This window comes from Patella vulgata, chromosome 4, assembly GCF_932274485.2.
Source record: "Patella vulgata chromosome 4, xgPatVulg1.2, whole genome shotgun sequence".
NCBI classification, from domain to species: domain Eukaryota; kingdom Metazoa; phylum Mollusca; class Gastropoda; family Patellidae; genus Patella; species Patella vulgata.
The window spans coordinates 52,413,920-52,431,518 of NC_065882.2; the positions used below are offsets into that span (position 1 = coordinate 52,413,920).

The 17,599-nt window shown below is 32.6% G+C and overlaps 1 protein-coding gene across 5 annotated transcripts in view; it reads right to left on the reverse strand.

Annotated features, from left to right (window-relative positions):
• LOC126818772 (unconventional myosin-IXa) overlaps positions 1-17,599 on the reverse strand; it is a 79,396-nt gene that overhangs the window by 45,290 nt on the left and 16,507 nt on the right. Inside the window, exon 1 of one of the 5 annotated variants that reach the window (XM_056100317.1) lies at positions 8,048-8,152. The exons of the other annotated variants lie outside the window; for them this stretch is intronic. Coding sequence (XP_055956292.1) covers positions 8,048-8,109 — 62 coding nt within the window. The 5' untranslated portion in view covers positions 8,110-8,152. Of the gene's footprint in view, positions 1-8,047; positions 8,153-17,599 lie in introns of those variants that run through there. 5 annotated transcript variants of the gene reach the window in all.

The window sequence follows — 17,599 nt, forward strand, 5'->3', positions numbered from 1 at the left end:
TAACATGTATATCATATACAATCTCAACATTGCATCATTTACAATATTGGTATGAGTTCACCACAGGCCCAGACTAGTCATCACAGCCATGTTAATCTTCCCCCACTCCCCCAATATGGTGTTTCTTCAAGCAATTTGTAAATACCTTATAAACATGTGACTTGAGGGTGTGATTGATAGCTCAAATTCTGAATTTGGACTGTCTTCTATTTGAGTTAAAAATTTGCCAGAAAAATAAAGAGTTTTCCTGAAGGTAATGGGCCTGTCTACAAAAATATAGTACATTCTCAAATAACGGATTGATCATTAATTGTCAATTTTATCATTCTATACTGCACCAAATACTAAATAAATGGCACCATTAAAATCCTTGTAAAAAGATAGGTTGCCAGACAATAAAACATATGCCCACAGTAGCTACATGTAAGTCGTCCGAGCAGTTAACAAGAGTTGTCACAGATCTTTTTTTGTCAGTGATGAAACATTTACAATACACCAAAATCTGATTAAGAGTAATAAATCATTAAGTAATAACTCAGAAATCATTAGAATTTGTTTGGCTTGTATACAAAACAATTAATATCATAGATTTAGCTGTTCAAATTATCAAAAATCATTGAAAATCAATTTTCTTGTTCATCTCAAGACCTTGAAGTATAAGTATAAATTTAAAGTCAATCGAATGATAACTATGGTCTGTAGAGCATCCGCAAGATTTTTCTAAGTAATCAAGGGCTATAACTCTGGCAGTAATTATCGGAAATCCTGGAAAATGTTTAGGCGTCTCTGTGGGTGTATAAAACTGATTATTAATATGTTATCCTAAAATTTATACGCTGAACTATTTGGTAGCAAACCCACGAACAAACTTTCTTTTTTATACAGAGAAACAAAAGAAGGTGGTTCTACTTGTACCTTCCCTTTCATAAAGGAGGGTAAAACAAGCCAACAGTGATGCTGATGTCCCCCGCTAAAATTAAAAAAAACCCCAAAAACAGACGAAACATATTAATTAATTGCAAATCTATCTTTTTCAAAAGTATTGTGTAATCAAACTGGTTGTCTATGCTTAGTCTAAGCATAAAATGTTCACAGTCAAGGTTTTGAAGTACCTGGTAGTGAGTGAACCTATAAACTAAGTTTCATCACTCTCCATCAGTTATTGGTTATCTTGTTCCAAAGCATCGACCAACGAAATTGCTTAGCTCTGCTTAGCTTTAATTTGAAAAATTAATCATTAAACTCAGTCAAGACATTCACCTAATGAACATCTATACCTCAATTAAAAGCAGAAGTGTTATGTTCCTAAGTCTTGACCAGTCAAATTGCTTAGTGCTACTTAGCCTAATAGTCCATGTGACAGACAGTGTATTGATATAATGAATCGCTCTCACCAAATTAGAACTCATTTTAATAGTCTATACTCAAAATGATAATATAGGAGGAAATATTGTACCCTCTCTTTAATAAATAAGAGTAAAGAAATGGGAATATAGGAAGGAATATTGTACCCTCCCTTTAATAAATGAAAATAAAGAATATTGTACCCTCTCTTTAATAAATAAGCATAAAGAAATGAGGATATAGGAGAGGATATTGTTTATCCTGGTACATATATATAACTGATATAAGTATACTGTTATATACAGGAAACCAGCTACATATTAAGTATTATGGGAAGTACATCATACTGTATCAAATGGCTGTCTCCCTGCTGATAACACCATCTCATCTACTCTAGGTCAAAACTACAGTATGCCAACCATTTTAAGTATTTTAACCCAAATTTACTCTCCTATCAACAATTAAAAGCTGTAAATCAACTACGATATTTACAGTCAAGCAGACAGATTTATGACTTACTGTGTGCAACTAGTGCTAAATCATTTTGGAACCATGTTGATCTTTATTTCACTTAGGTACAGAACCTTCCCGAAGTTGGTGAAAACAAAAGAATCAAGAATAATCCCAAGAGGTTATAAATAAAGCCAGCTATGCTCTGTACATAAATGCATCATCTAGGCTATTGATAAACAAATCTGAACAATCTCTGGGAACACTCAAATATAAAAATGCATAGCAAAATTTAAAATTTGTTAATCGTGTTTTAAAATTTAATTTGCTATCCAAGGTTTTAAAATTCTATTTTGAACTTCATGGAATAAAGGGTTGTCAGGGTTCCCTATTTGAAGAGAAAATGCTATTAATAACCTTGGTTTGCTTCAAAATGTTCTGGCTCTTTATTACTGACACCAGTATATACAGGCTATTTATTAACTGTTACATGCTATCATAACTGAGGGAGGCGACCAAATAACTCCGGCAAACTAAATGAATGAGATAAAAGACTTAAACATATGTCTTTTTTATAGCTGCATTTAATTTTATTTTATATGTAAATTTAACATTCAAGCTCATTATTATAAAATTGCAACAAGAAGGAAAAAAACCAACATAAAAAATAACTCGCGATATAAATATCTGATATCCAAGTGTCATGTATTTTATAATACGCTCCTGCCTCGAGTCAATCACTCTATTCAATCTAGAATAAATTATATTTAGTATTAAATGTGTCGTTCTCCAAAATAACCAATTCTTAAATAAAAACTCCAGGGCAATACAATTTTGTGTATTTTCTTAGTTAAATAAACTGACGAAAGCATGAAAAAACGACTATACAATACACGTAAATATGCAATAAATCTATTTATGTTATGCCAATTCATCAAGTCAAAAATCTCAGACTTGTTGAGTTGGAAAAGTTCCAGTTGTAGAAGTTCACAATAAAAGATAAGATCGTCAATACATCTATCCCTTTATCACAATAAAGCTTAGCTATAATTAGATAATTTAAAGAAGAAACCAATATATTTTGTTATTAGTTAAAAAAAAATAATATTAAATTGAATTTCAGTATTTTTTTGTTGTCCAAATGCAGTGATGTGAAGAACCCTTTGTGTCAAATCCTCATTAATATTGAGGAACCTGGAAACTACTGAATGACAATTGCACTGTTATACTTTTTATCCAGATCAGGGGTAAAGGCAACATTATAAATATAATGACTGCTATATCAGACTAAATGTATAAAAATACTAAATGATTGTCACACATAGTCTCCATTTAAACAATTATACAAATTTTTCAGTTAATTCATTAACAAATCTCCCAACATATACAACATCTGTTGTGATGAAATCACAAGATAAGCCAACAATAGAAAATAAATGTTCTATAGAACCCTAACAATTTTTATATCCATGCCAAAATTAGATAAAACAATACAATCCATACATTCCTTTGATGTTAACTGAACAACTGATGTTTATGATGGAGATGATGATAGATGATAAGATAAACAATATAACATTTCACAGCAGCACTATTTTAATTGAATAGTCAAATAACTGCAAAACAATTAGCCATTGCTTTTTACATATTTACAACATGCTGCTACCATTAAGCCTGAAAGGTTACCCCTAGTCATATGCTTGACTTAAAATAATAATCATTAAGTTCCATGGGTCTTCTCCTGGAGCGGAGGAAAAGTAAAATGGCATCTACATGTACCCTATGAAAGAATAAATCATATCTGCATGTTTATCAAGCAGGAACTGTGCATTCTCAGACTAAAAACCAACAATTTTAAGATCATAATTAACCATTTTCATTGTTGAAGATATTTGCCTACTAAATCAAACAGGGTCCAGCGTGCCTAATTTGACAACTATCTAGGGTATCCATACAGCCGTCCAACTATTTGAAGTTATTGAGTGGTGTTTGTACTGGACATTAGTTTAACATGGTAGGTTTATTTTATTGACTTAGCTCTTGCAAAGATGAATGGAGGGGCTATGTTTATTTAGAACCCAGGTGGAGTGGACTCAAGACATAACAACATAGGCTTGCAGTATGCTGGTCAGTTTCTCTATATATATACTTTTTACATATACATTGTTACACTGTCTGTGTAACTTCCACCAAGCTCATTACACACCAGGGGGTACTTATGAAGGGTTCAGGTCTTGGCTAAGAGCTAGATTTATGGTTTAAGGATTAGTTCACAACTACCAATCCTCTATCTTTATTACTGGCTATTAAATCTCACTACATGGTGGTCAATGACTAAATTCCTCTATACAGATACACAGTAAAGTTAAAGGGAGCCCAATCCAGATATCTAATATTTTAATTATAATTAATGAAGCATTTTAGGGAAGTCAAATGCTAAATTTATGCCATATTTGACCAATTAACCACTGTGAACTTTTTGTTGGTGAATGTAGATTTTATCGAATGCAGCAAATTGCAGAGTAGGATAAAATATCGCTGACAAAATCTTTCAAATTGCACATTTTTAAAACAATCAGATAACTTTTGGCGTTAGAGCATTCACATGAAATTGTGGACGACGGACGGATGGGGGCGACAGCAATATATGTCCACATTTCCATGTGAGCTTATAAAAATCAGTGATAAAAATCTATACCCTTAAAAATGCAAAGAATGATACAACAAATTCTACAGTATGATGTTGGATGGTCAAGCCTCTTTAAATTTACAGACGACTTAATTATAAGAGTCAGTATGAGTAATGTGGGCAGATTAAAACAAAACAACTCCCACCTGCATGAGATCATCCAGGCCAATGTCCAGGTTTGGGTTTACATACATAAAGATTTAATACTTACATATGTATGTGTATGAAACATTCTAATAAATCTGACTGGTATATGTGGCAGTTACTATACATGTACATGTAGCTATGAAATTTTGGTCCAATTTTGAGCTGATTCTCTGACCCTTATTTGTGAGTTGTCTCAACTTTTCACACTTATTATCCCCTATATTATATATATTTTTAAAGAACAATAACTTGAATTGCTAGAAATACTTCACTTTACGTGCAAGGTATGGAAATACTAGTTATCTCATTACACTAATTTGATCAGTTTGTTTGAGGGAGCAGAAATCAGGTCTCTGGCAGAATTCTCCACAATGATAAATATCTCAAATGTATCACTCTTTGATTTGATCTACCCATTCAACCCATTAAAAGAAATTATTTTCATCAGCAACAACTTCCAAAAGAGGCTTGTCATCTATCAGTTATGTCAGTTACCAAATCAAAGAAAGAGACTGTGAAATGTTTAACTCTCACTGGAAACAAACTACTTTATTTCAGGACTAACATATTGTATAATAATTTTATTTCAATAATTCGCTTGCGTGTAGGGGTATTTAGCTATGAGAGAAAATCCAGGGACCTCCTGGAAGAACAAACTCAATGGTATACATTCGACCAGATAAAGATTGTAAAACCCCCTCCCCCAACAACAATGCAAAAGGCAGTCCATATCGTGATATGAACTTAAAAATAGAACCAAAATAAAAGGAAACAAAGTATTAATAATATATGTAAGGATAGTTAACAGTCTTACTGTTAAAATGCGGGAAACATTGACAAAAATCTTGAGTACTATTTAAATTAAGGTAATGATAAGACTTGACATGCCTTTAGGAAGGGGAAGGATTAGATACTGTATTTGTAACATGTAATTCATTAACACTAGCCAAAACCTGATACAACCCCAGGTCAAACAAATAAACAACACAAACCAATTCATCAACAAATAACTTGTTCCTACTGTCAACTTCTATACACTTTCCCTCTACTGTAATTTCAGTTTTTTAAACAGGCTGATCAAATTGCCTTTAAAAAGAACATACAATGAACTATGATGCTTCATAATTATAATCTATAATTAATTTGACAAACTTGTAATCATCAAATAATATAATGACAATTAGCATATTTTTAACTTTTTTCTAAAACATAAATCATAAGCAAGGAGCATCATGGCATAATATTTTAACTGCACAGTGAGAATGAATAAAGCATTTACTTTCATGCTAAAATCATATTCCTTAAGCAATGGTTACAAAGATTATTCGCTCATTAACTACTGCTTCACTGACAAACGAGTGTTCTTATGATCAGTTAGAAAGTCTCCTACTTAGAAATAAACTAAATATATAAACAGACTTTATCAACTAACTTGGTCTTTGTATAATGTTGTTACAACTTGAGACAGTTACCTCAAAATTTCAACTCAAATGATTTATCTGTAAATGTAGCTTAGGATTGAAAATAAATTAAATATTTATGAATGCTTAATTGATGTTCATTTGAGAGATCTATTAACAGTTACAGGTTTAGTAGAAGTTTGAAGTAAAAACATTATATCTAATATTCTGATTAGTCTACCAGCAAACCTAGTAGACCAATGAAAACGATCACTTATAATGTATATCAAGAGTAACAATGGTTAATGAGCTGATAATGTTTAAAAATATCTAACACAGTTTTAATTTCCTCATTCAAATATAAGAAAGGCCTTTTGTATTTTTAGGCTCATTAATCCAGGAACTAAAGGTTTTTAATTGAATAAAATACAACTAGGACAGTACTTCCTTATACATGTAAATCTACTTAAATACATATTTAAACATGAGAAATAAACACAATAGAAAACAACTGTAGACTGACATTCACAATATCTATTCTCAAAATAATGCTAAAATTTTGAATGAAGGTCTTTTATTATTGGTGTATTTGAGTTTTCACGGGGGTAAATATTATGGTGGTAGAAAGTGAATAATGTATGACATGATTTATACGATATAGTTTTATTATGATAGATATGATGTTTTTATCCTACAATGTAGTTAATAGCCAACAGGTAGTAGTAGTTCAATATAAAAATATTCGCATAACAATATTTATATCTGTGTATCATGCACACCTGCTTTTGCTCAATTTATATTCAAAGGAGTTGACAAACAGTTGACAAACTCATTTTAACAAAGACATTTGCATGGCTTGCTGTTCTATTCTATATTAAGAAATGTAGATTAATTTTCGCATTAAAATCTATTTGCCAAATAAATTGCATTTCTTCATTTGCTTATAGATCAGGCTTAAACATACATTATGCAAGAGCTAAATCTGCCTATTGTAGGTCTTTCTTTAGGCCTGAAATGTTATACAAACTATTAATCAGACATTAAATAACGTATCCAGACCATAATCAACTCTCGATGTCAACGCTAGCCTGAGATATTTGATGGATTATGATCTGATTTGGTGCATAACTTTCCTTCTCGATTTAACGATTAAATGGATAATCGAGACTGATTTTTGTCGTACCGACTTTAGTAATAATGACCGAGGCTATGCAGAACTTTTGATCGCTTATTTCTCGGTTCATAGTGGATCAATTTGACTGAAAGTTTTCAGCAATTTGCCTTTACATTATCTAGTTTTTAACTCTTATAGTGAGAACTGCCAACTCGTTATCTAATCTCCCATAATGTATTTTTAATGATTAATTTATTATTATTTAACTCCTCCATATTGTTGAGCAGAGGAAATGGCTTAATTCACTTTTGAATTGACAATGTAACAGTAATATCAATGTTTATTTTTCTTTTATTAAAAAATAATAATAAATGAAAATCATTGGGAGAAATACCCCCACAGAATTTTGAATATGTAATTGAAGTTCACACTGAAAATGTATAATGGGTTATAATCCTAAATACATTTCTTAATACACAATGGAATATGATAATACACACTGAAGGAACTGCTGTATAAAATAAACCTTCTGAATATACATTTCTTAATACTGTAATATGCAATGGAGTATCATGGAGTTATACACAGAAATAAATTATGTACATCTATTCGATATAAACATTGTTAATATACATACATGTACCTAATTTATGATGCAGTATCATGATATACACAGAAATAACTTCTGTATTCAATAAACACTGTTAATATACATCTCCAATATACAATTTAGTATCATCATATAAAAATCAATACGCAATACAGTATTGTGATATACACACAGAAAAAACTTCTGTATGTATTTCAATATTCAAAATCAATGATGAGAGAATAATTTCCTGGAAGTGTCTTTATAACCTAGATTTTAAGAGTTAAAAGTATAATAGCATAAGTAGTAAGTACCTGTATCTTACTATGCCACATACTGAAGGAGTCCTGTTTCTTTTGTAGGTAACACACAACATCTATATAGACATACTACACCAATACTCATATACTGTACATTTATGTACCAGTCTATTTAAATACTAAAACCTATCAACAAAACTGTTTGTACTTTACTATGTACCTTGTAAGATTACAGCTAAAACTAACAACATAAATTTCTCTTGACTTAAGTTTCACACTTTTATTTTAGAAACTAATAACCTGTATCAAAATAATTTTTTTAAAAATGGGTGGTCTAGACATTTATACTCTGAAAATATTTAAACATGTTTTGTGTACATAAAAATATTTCTAAGCCAAATAGATGAGAGGCATAACTATAATAGTACCCGGTAGTCTGAAATGTATGACTTGTTTCATGGCTGTTTGGTGGCAACAGTGCCAGAAATGGATAATGCACTCATTTTCATTAGGTTTTAGAATTATCAATATATGGTAGGTCTATTGTCTTGTACAAAGCTCTGCATAAATAAGTCACAGAAGATCAGAAATGCACCTTTGGAAAGGCAAATAAAATTTGAATAAAGAAAACCTTCCAAGCATAGAAGGTAAGGGAAAAATTGACAAAAAGGACTTTCTCTGTCTGACTCCCTGGTGGTCAACAGGTCAATCCTAGAAGCCATCAAATGGACTAGGAAAGGAGGAAGACAACTCCAGACCAATATGTTCTTATTTCAGATGTTAAATAAGGCCACAAGGGTATTTTATGTTTCGTTTCATTGCAAGAGTTAATCTACCTCTCATTTCAAAACTAAACACAAGTAAATAGAACTGCAGTAATTTGAATCAAGACTGTAAAGATTGTGATTCAAAGAAGTCTGTTTACGATTATTAACAGGTTGCTATTGTTTAATGGTTTGTTAAATGTTTGACTGACTTTCTATATTTATTGCTAGGGGCTTTACCTTCGCCTCAAACCATTGAAAATTAAACTCCACACCTTATTCAACTTGATGAAACATAGGTTATAGAAAACACTCCCTGCATAGTCACAACCATACAAAATAACCTCTAAACATCTTACATGGGAATAGCAATTTTCTGTTCTTAACTACACTTCAATATATAATTCTACGCTGATCACATGAGATCACATGAAAGGAGGCCTGAACAGAAGTTTAGTTGCATGAACGAGGGACATGGGTGTGGATTTAAACAAAGATCAAAATGAAAGAATTCAAGATAATTTCATATATATTTATAGGACTCAAGTCTGGTCATTAGCTGTATGCCACCAACAAGTCTGGTTCAAAAAATATTTGTCCAAATGAATTCAACCTCTGAAACTTGTCAATCCCATTCATGAATTTCAGTGTGTCATTATTAAATGCTATATACCTGTGTTGGGATTCATGTATTTGAGCTAAAAATATAATCACAACAATTAATAAGGAATAAGGAAAATTTCTACGGCAATTTAAATCTTAGTTGTGCTCTAATGATTAATCAAAAAATCATGTTTTAACTTTAGGATACAAGGTAACTGTACAGTACCGTATTTGAAATCATACAAGCCCATTTTCTCAAAATAATTTTCAACCTGTGGATTATTAATAAAAGGAAAAGCCTGAGATGTGTAAATATTTAAATTTATAAAAAGTTTTAATTCTGAAATTATTGTTATTGTCTGGAGTTGCTACAGAAAGCAAAGAGTCTGAAGTCTGAACAATCACATTGGCAATTGGGTCATCCCTTGGTTACCTGGTTGCAGAGGAATATAATATAAAAAACTGTTGAAAAAGATGTCTCTATAAAAGGTAATAGATGTATGAGTGTAAATATTACAAGAAAATAATGAATACTGTTGACACTGAAATTCAGATAATATTGTATGAGACAAATATGATGTGTGAGTTAGTTGTATTTTATGTCCGCTTCCACTGAGGCTATATCACAGACAAGAACATGATATCACAATGTTCTTTATTTAGTTACTGTACTTCTAATTACAGACATCTTGCCAAGACATCTTTTTTTAGTTTGGTGTATTTATTTTTCCACAACATCTATTACTTTTACTTCATGCGCATGATAAGTGAATGATGCCTTGTTGCATTGAGGAAATACCATACTTGTTTTGAAAACACAACAAGTGAATTTCTTTTTAAACAAGTCAATAAATCTCTCAACATTCTGTACTATATCCTATTAATTAGTTTTTGACACTGACATTTTGGAAAAGCATTACATGTAAAGAAAATATTTAATTTTGTTAATTTACTAATTACAGCAGACTGAGTGGGTCAAGAATTTGAGATTTTTCAAAACCAGTGCATTGAAGTGCTTAGATGGTATCGAAACTGTAGTCTGGTACACTAAACACAGCTCATTTTAAACAAATGAATGATATAAATGACAATTTAAAGACACATTATTCCAGATTAAGCTCTCAAAAAAGGACTTTCAGATCACATACAATAAAATTAGTATTACCAAAAAGTATACTAGTCCAAAAATTATTCAAATTAACAAATCTAACAGAAGACTTAGCTATATTCACAGAATTTCAATTGACTTTTATTTTTCCTAATATGCTTTTCGCAAGAGAAGCTGGTTTTAAAATGAATGTGATAGTTAATATAGTTTGACTTTATGGTCTGAACGATTTTTAAAACCTGACTTGTAACCCATTTTTGGTCAGTTTAAATTTGACCGCTTCCACTAGCTTAGAGGGCATGCAGATTTCATTACGTTTTGTGGAAATTTGTTGTTTCAAGAAGAGTATAACTGTAAGCTCAAACCATGGCTGTCAGAAATTGAAAGCTAGTTTATTATAAATACAGTTGCGATTATGAATGGATTCTCATATAAATCTGTTTAAAAGTTTCTAAAAGTTTGCGAAACCCTGGATACTCCAATAAAACAAGACACCTTTTATTCTACATGTTATGTGAAGCAGATGCTGAAGCAGATGCAGATTTTGAAGGTGTTGATAATAATATTAGACATGTTGTTCTGTTACCTAGATTACTGAATCATACATTAAACAAATCAGTCTGGTCTACCATGTAAGTAGGATATATGATAGTGGAATAGAGGGTGGTAAATAAATAAGATAAATGTATATATGATATAGGTAGCGTTTTATGTCACCAATCTATACATATGTTTACAGTATCATTTACAGTCTGTATGTTCTCAAACAGATTCTAAACTAGCTTAGTCAGATGGTTATTGTCTTAGCAACTTCTACATGTTACAGATGTAGTAGTCCAGGAGCTAATGACAAACTAATATGGTCATCAGTTACAAAAGGTTTGACCCCCCAAATTCGTAGCAGGTGTCCGTACGAGTAAAAATCAGTTGGTCAGATCGGGCACTGCTGGGGCGTATAGCCGCAGCAGCACCTTAAAGTAGGCCCCAGGGGGCCTAAAATTAAGTCATAAGTTACATGGCTGAAACTTTGTAGGGACAATGGTATCCATAGTCGGAGTAAATATTTCACAAATCTAACCAAAATTTCCGGGGCTTTCCCCAAGTCAGACCACACCCAATATCGCCTCGTGGGGCTAATAATATGGTCATCAGTTACATGGCTGAAACTTACCAGAAACAAAGATCCACTCTTGGTAAATACAATTTTCAAAAATCTAACCAAAAATTTGGGGGCTTTCCCCAAGTCAGACCGCTCTAAAGTATGTCTGACCACACCCTAAAAATGGGGCTTTTTATATGGTCATAAGTTACATGGCTGAAATTTACCAGAAACAAAGATCCACACTTGGTAAATACAATTTTCAAAAATCTAACCAAAAATTTAGGGGCTTTCCCCAAGTCAGATCGCTCTAAAGTATGTCCGGCCACACCCTAAAAATGAGGCTTTTTATATGGTCATAAGTTACATGGCTGAAACTTACCAGAAACAAAGATCCACACTTGGTAAATACAATTTTCAAAAATCTAACCAAAAATTTGGGGGCTTTCCCCAAGTCAGATCGCTCTAAAGTATGTCCGACCACACCCTAAAAATGGGGTTTTTATATGGTCATAAGTTACATGGCTGAAACTTACTGGAAACAAAGATCCATACTTGGAAAACATATTTTTTAAAAATCTAACCAAAAATGTTGGGGCTTTCCTCAAGTCAGATGGTCCTAAAGCCCACCTGGCCACGCCCTAAAAATGGGACTTTTTATATGGTCATCAGTTAAATGGCTGCAACTTACCAGAAATATTGTCCCATGCATGGAAAATGTATTTTTCGAAAATCTAACCATTAATGTGGGGGCTTTCCCCAAGTCAGAACGGCCTTAAAATTGCAGCCCCACCCACTCTCTCTATATAAATCATCTAAACATATTTACATTTAAAATGAAATAACAGTGTTGTAGTATGGTTTATAACTTGGGTCTGGCAGTTCCCATGGTAATCATTAGAACAGTTTATCTCTGTGCCACCAACAATAAACTTTTTTATCTCATAATATAAATATTTTGTACAATATAATATTCTATAGGTGTACATGTATTGTATATTAGTCTTCAGTTACAGTGTCTCATAGAGTACAATTATTTTGTTTTCTTCCACATAACACGTATGCAATTTTTACACTCGGAACAAATTTCATTCATTTTGCAAGTTGAAGCCTAAGAACTCATTACAACATGGAAATTGAAAAAGACGATGGTAAAATCAATCCAATTGGTAATATAACTGAAATTTCCAAATATTCTGAATTAAGGCATAAAGTCAAGCAGTAATATATATAAGCATGTATATAGATTAGAGTAGTTCCAGTACAAATATGTCCATGATTACGGTAGATAAATACATACAAAAATACAAATACGTCAAGTTGGAAAAATCAACCACTCTTACTTCTTTATTCTGGTATACATCATATCGTACGAAGGCTGGTGCTGTCTTCATTATGGCAATGGTGCCGATGTCGGTCGGATTCTTGTTTTTAAGAAAGATACTCTACAAAACTGTCAACAAATTTTAGAAATCCGTAAAAAGTCACGTTTGAAGTATGCTGAAATTATGCCCCCCAAAGTTGTATATGAGTTAACAGAATTTCATATGGAATGATGTAAAAGATATGCTGAAATTATGCCCCCCAAAGTTGTATATGAGTTAACAGAATTTCATATGGAATGATGTAAAAGATATACGGAGCTATCTAAAATTCAAAAGAAACAAAATGATGAAGTACAAGAAAATGACAATCCAAATTCCAATCCAAAATTGATGAGATCATGTTTAACATTGACTTCTGCATCCAGTTCCGATTCGTTCGAGAAGGTCTGCCGGTTTTGCAGAAAATCAAACAGAAAACATCAAGGTCAGAAACAGAAAGTAATAACCTGTGTCACAACGACAATCGAAAAAAATATTCAAGAATATGCAACAATTCTTCAGGATGAAAATATGCTTAAGTACATCCAAGATATAGATTTCATTGGCAAAGACATTCTATCATGTAATGTGCAGAATAGAATATCAACGAGAAGTAAGCAGGTCATATGATAAAAGTGAATGACATGATGCTAGGAATATACATACCAAAGCATTTGATGCTTTATGTAGTTTTGTGACTGACATTATTCTGGAAAAACAAGAGATCTACCTGTTAAAAATAGCTTACTGCAATACTATCAGTCATGTTTATTAGAATTTGGTGGCGGAAACTATACAGAGTTAGGTATTTTGCCCAGCGATTTGCAAAAGAAGTTGGTTATATAAATTCTTTGGTGAGAATATTTCAATTGACAGTGGAAATAAAAGATGTGGTAATATTGTCTTCAGTAAAGGTTTAAATGTTGATGACGCTGTTCGCAAGTCATCTGACAACGCCAGAGAAACTGAACATACAGTTCAGGGTGTCACTTTCTTACTCCGATGAGAAATATTCAGTACAAAGAAAATTAAACTGCCTGAAAATTTAACCATACAACATATGACAAATGGTGAAATAGCAGTACCAGACATGGTCTCCGCTTTCTTTACACATCTACTAGTTGGTCCATAATCTAATTGTGGATAAAACAAAGTCAAGAGAATTAATTCCATTAGTCAGCATGCCATTTATTCCCTAACCAGGGGTAGAACTAAGCCATCAAAACACCTATAACTGGGTCTTGCAGTGAAAAGCCTTACAGGCAGTAAAAAGGTTATTGAGATTCTTAATCGTTTGGGACATACATTAAGTTACAATAGCATTGAGGAACTCAAACAGAATTGACATTTACATCCACTGAGCGCAACCAAGAAACACCCATTGGCATGATGGTGTCACCACACCTATCAACTGGGGTTGTTTTTAAAAATTACGATAGATTTGTTGAAATTCTTTCTGGTAAAGACAGTCTTCTTGATACAGTAGGCATTCAACCAATCGCCAATAATTGCATATAAACCAATAAGCCGTAAAAGGAGAAAAGATTTGAAGCATCCATGCACTCACTGGCTTTGATCATACTGCATCGTTTAATAGGAAAGGGGATGCCCGACCTTTAAAATTATTAGAAAAGGCTGTTTATGGCCAGAAAGCCTTGTTTTCTCTCAGTAAAAGCGAATCCATTCTTTCTGGAGTAAATAGTTATTGAAGGATTTGTTTGTAGTATCTATTGGATGCCTAAAAATGGATGTCTTTCTGGTATTAAAGGCATAGAAACAAGCCCTTTGCCGCCATGCTCACAGGTATTAACTTTGAAAATCAAGAGAGTGAATTATATTTGTAGTATCTGGATAAATGCGTCAAAAATAATCTCCCCAATTTCCATCCAGAGAATAGAAGGAGGGTTTTAAATGATGATGGGGTGTATGAATTAAAGTGGTTTGATGGTGATGTTGCTCCCGTGTTAGTTGAGAGTATTCACATAGATGAAGATAGTGACCAAGAAAGCAAGGACTCCGATGACGAATCAAACAATTCTTGTATGATGATAAAAGTGTGACAGGTTAACTATTTGCGTCACCCAGCCACGCTTACTCACTTATTTTAAATCATTAAAATGTTATGTGGAACAAATATTTACCAATGAAGAGGAAGGATAACTAAAGTTATATGTATTAAAACTATGAATAGATTTTATAATTTCAGAAATTCATCACTGACTAACATTTTTTAAAATCCATTAGGTTGTTATTCATCATCGAAGATCGGGAAAGGCAAAAACTACCGAATTCAAACCAAAGCAACTTATTAATCCAATAAATACTTTCGAAATATTTGTTTGAATTTCCCACTTTGATATAAGATATTGAATAACATTCTGAATCATTGTTGAATGGGTTGCTGTGATGGAATACAGAACGTTTGAAGACATAAATTTAGCATCAGTCCTAACTATCTATTCATGACATGTGTCGTGAATGAGGTATGACATGCTTTCTCTTCCTACAACACTTGATACCATTGCTCATTTTAGGATTTCACATAGCTAATAAACATTTGTTCTATTTTTGTGCTATAATTTTGAATCTTGATGCGGATCAACAATGTATTATTGATATTACATTATTATAAGCTTTATATAGAGGGGGTGGGTGGGGATGCAATTTTAAGGCCTGTCTGACTTGGGGAAAGCCCCCATATTTATGGTTAGATTTTCGAAAAATAAATTTTTCATGCATAGAACAATATTTCTGGTAAGTTTCAGCCATGTAACTAATGACCATATAAAAAGTCCCACTTTTAGGGCGTGGCCAGGTGGGCTTTAGGACGATCTGACTTGAGGAAAGCCCCAACATTTTTGGTTAGATTTTTGAAAAATATGTTTTCCAAGAATGGATCTTTGTTTCTGGTAAGTTTCAGCCATGTAACTGATGACCATATAAAAAGTCCCATTTTTAGGGTGTGGTCGGACATACTTTAGAGCGATCTGACTTGGGGAAAGCCCCCAAATTTTTGGTTAGATTTTTGAAAATTGTATTTACCAAGTGTGGATCTTTGTTTCTGGTAGGTTTCAGCTATGTAACTTATGACCATATAAAAAGCCCCATTTTTAGGGTGTGGTCGGACATACTTTAGAGCGATCTGACTTGGGGAAAGCCCCCAAATTTTTGGTTAGAATTTTGAAAATTGTATTTACCAAGTGTGGATCTTTGTTTCTGGTAAGTTTCAGCCATGTAACTTATGACCATATTATTAGCCCCGTGAGGCGATATTGGGCGTGGTCTGACTTGGGGAAAGCCCCGGTAATTTTGGTTAGATTTGTGAAATATTTACTCCGACTATGGATACCATTGTCCCTACAAAGTTTCAGCCATGTAACTTATGACCTAATTTTAGGCCCCCTGGGACCTACTTTAAGGTGCTGCTGCGGCTATACGCCCCAGCAGTGCCCGATCTGACCAACTGATTTTTACTCGTACGGACACCTGCTACGAATTTGGGTGTTCAAACCTTTTGTAACTGATGACCATATTATTTTGTCATTAGCTCCTGGACTATAGGATGATAAATTAAACGTCCACAATTGGAGATAGATGCCATGGAGCTCTCCACTAGTTCATATGGTGGACTGAAGTGCAAGTATAGTAGCTTAAATTCCTGATCGCTCAATCTAAAAAAATAGTTTAACTAAAATAAGTCTAAAATTTCTGACTCTTTGACTTGCTGTTTTGACGATTGTTATGGTGATTGATTGTAAAGAGTGATCAGAAACTGTTGTTTATTATTTTTTTCCAAAACCTGTAAATATGTGACCAGTATTTTGAGAATTTTCACACAGATTGACATAGTTTTAACAGATTAGATATGAAGTACCATGATTGTTTCTAAAAGTAAACTCTTTCCAAGCATGCTTTCCATTTTAATTTAGTGCTGCAATATTCTACAGTAGGTCTCAACATCAAAATACATATATGAAGGAAACATAAAATCATCCATTGTAGCATTTAGACTATTATGACAATGGTGACTTCATCATGGTATGCTAAACAAAAAATAACAGAAATAAATCCATGTTATTATATATGCTTAAAAGTGTTAAAATCACAATATTCTATATATTACACAATTAATTTGACCATCTGCTACAAATGTTTTTTGCGCTTTGTATTAAATGCAAACACTTGGCTCTACTAACTGGTATAACATTCACCAGTCCTCCATATATAAGCATATATTAGCAAGTACAAAGTACACTAACCCTTTTAGTATTTGAAGCTTTCACTAAAATAAGAGCATGTTAATCAAGAAGGTAAAGTTAAAGAAGCTTAACCTTTTTGATTAAGGTCAAATTAAAGTATTGAACTGGGTTGATCTAATGTTTAGTTTTAGTTAGTGAGGGAGCAAGCTTTTGATTAAGCTTTTTTGAGAGATTAAGTGGAAGTCAGTTTGTTTACTAATTTTAATTTCATTTTTGGTTTACTGTGTTTCTATCTTAACAATGGATTTATCTACAGACTTAAATATCCTAAAAAGAGAGTATTTTTAACATTAACACATCTTTATGGATTTACTGCTCCTGGCTTTACAGTATTTCATTTCATGTAACGTTTCAATTCACTTACATGTATTATTATTAAACAATGATCAAAAATGGTTACAGACATACA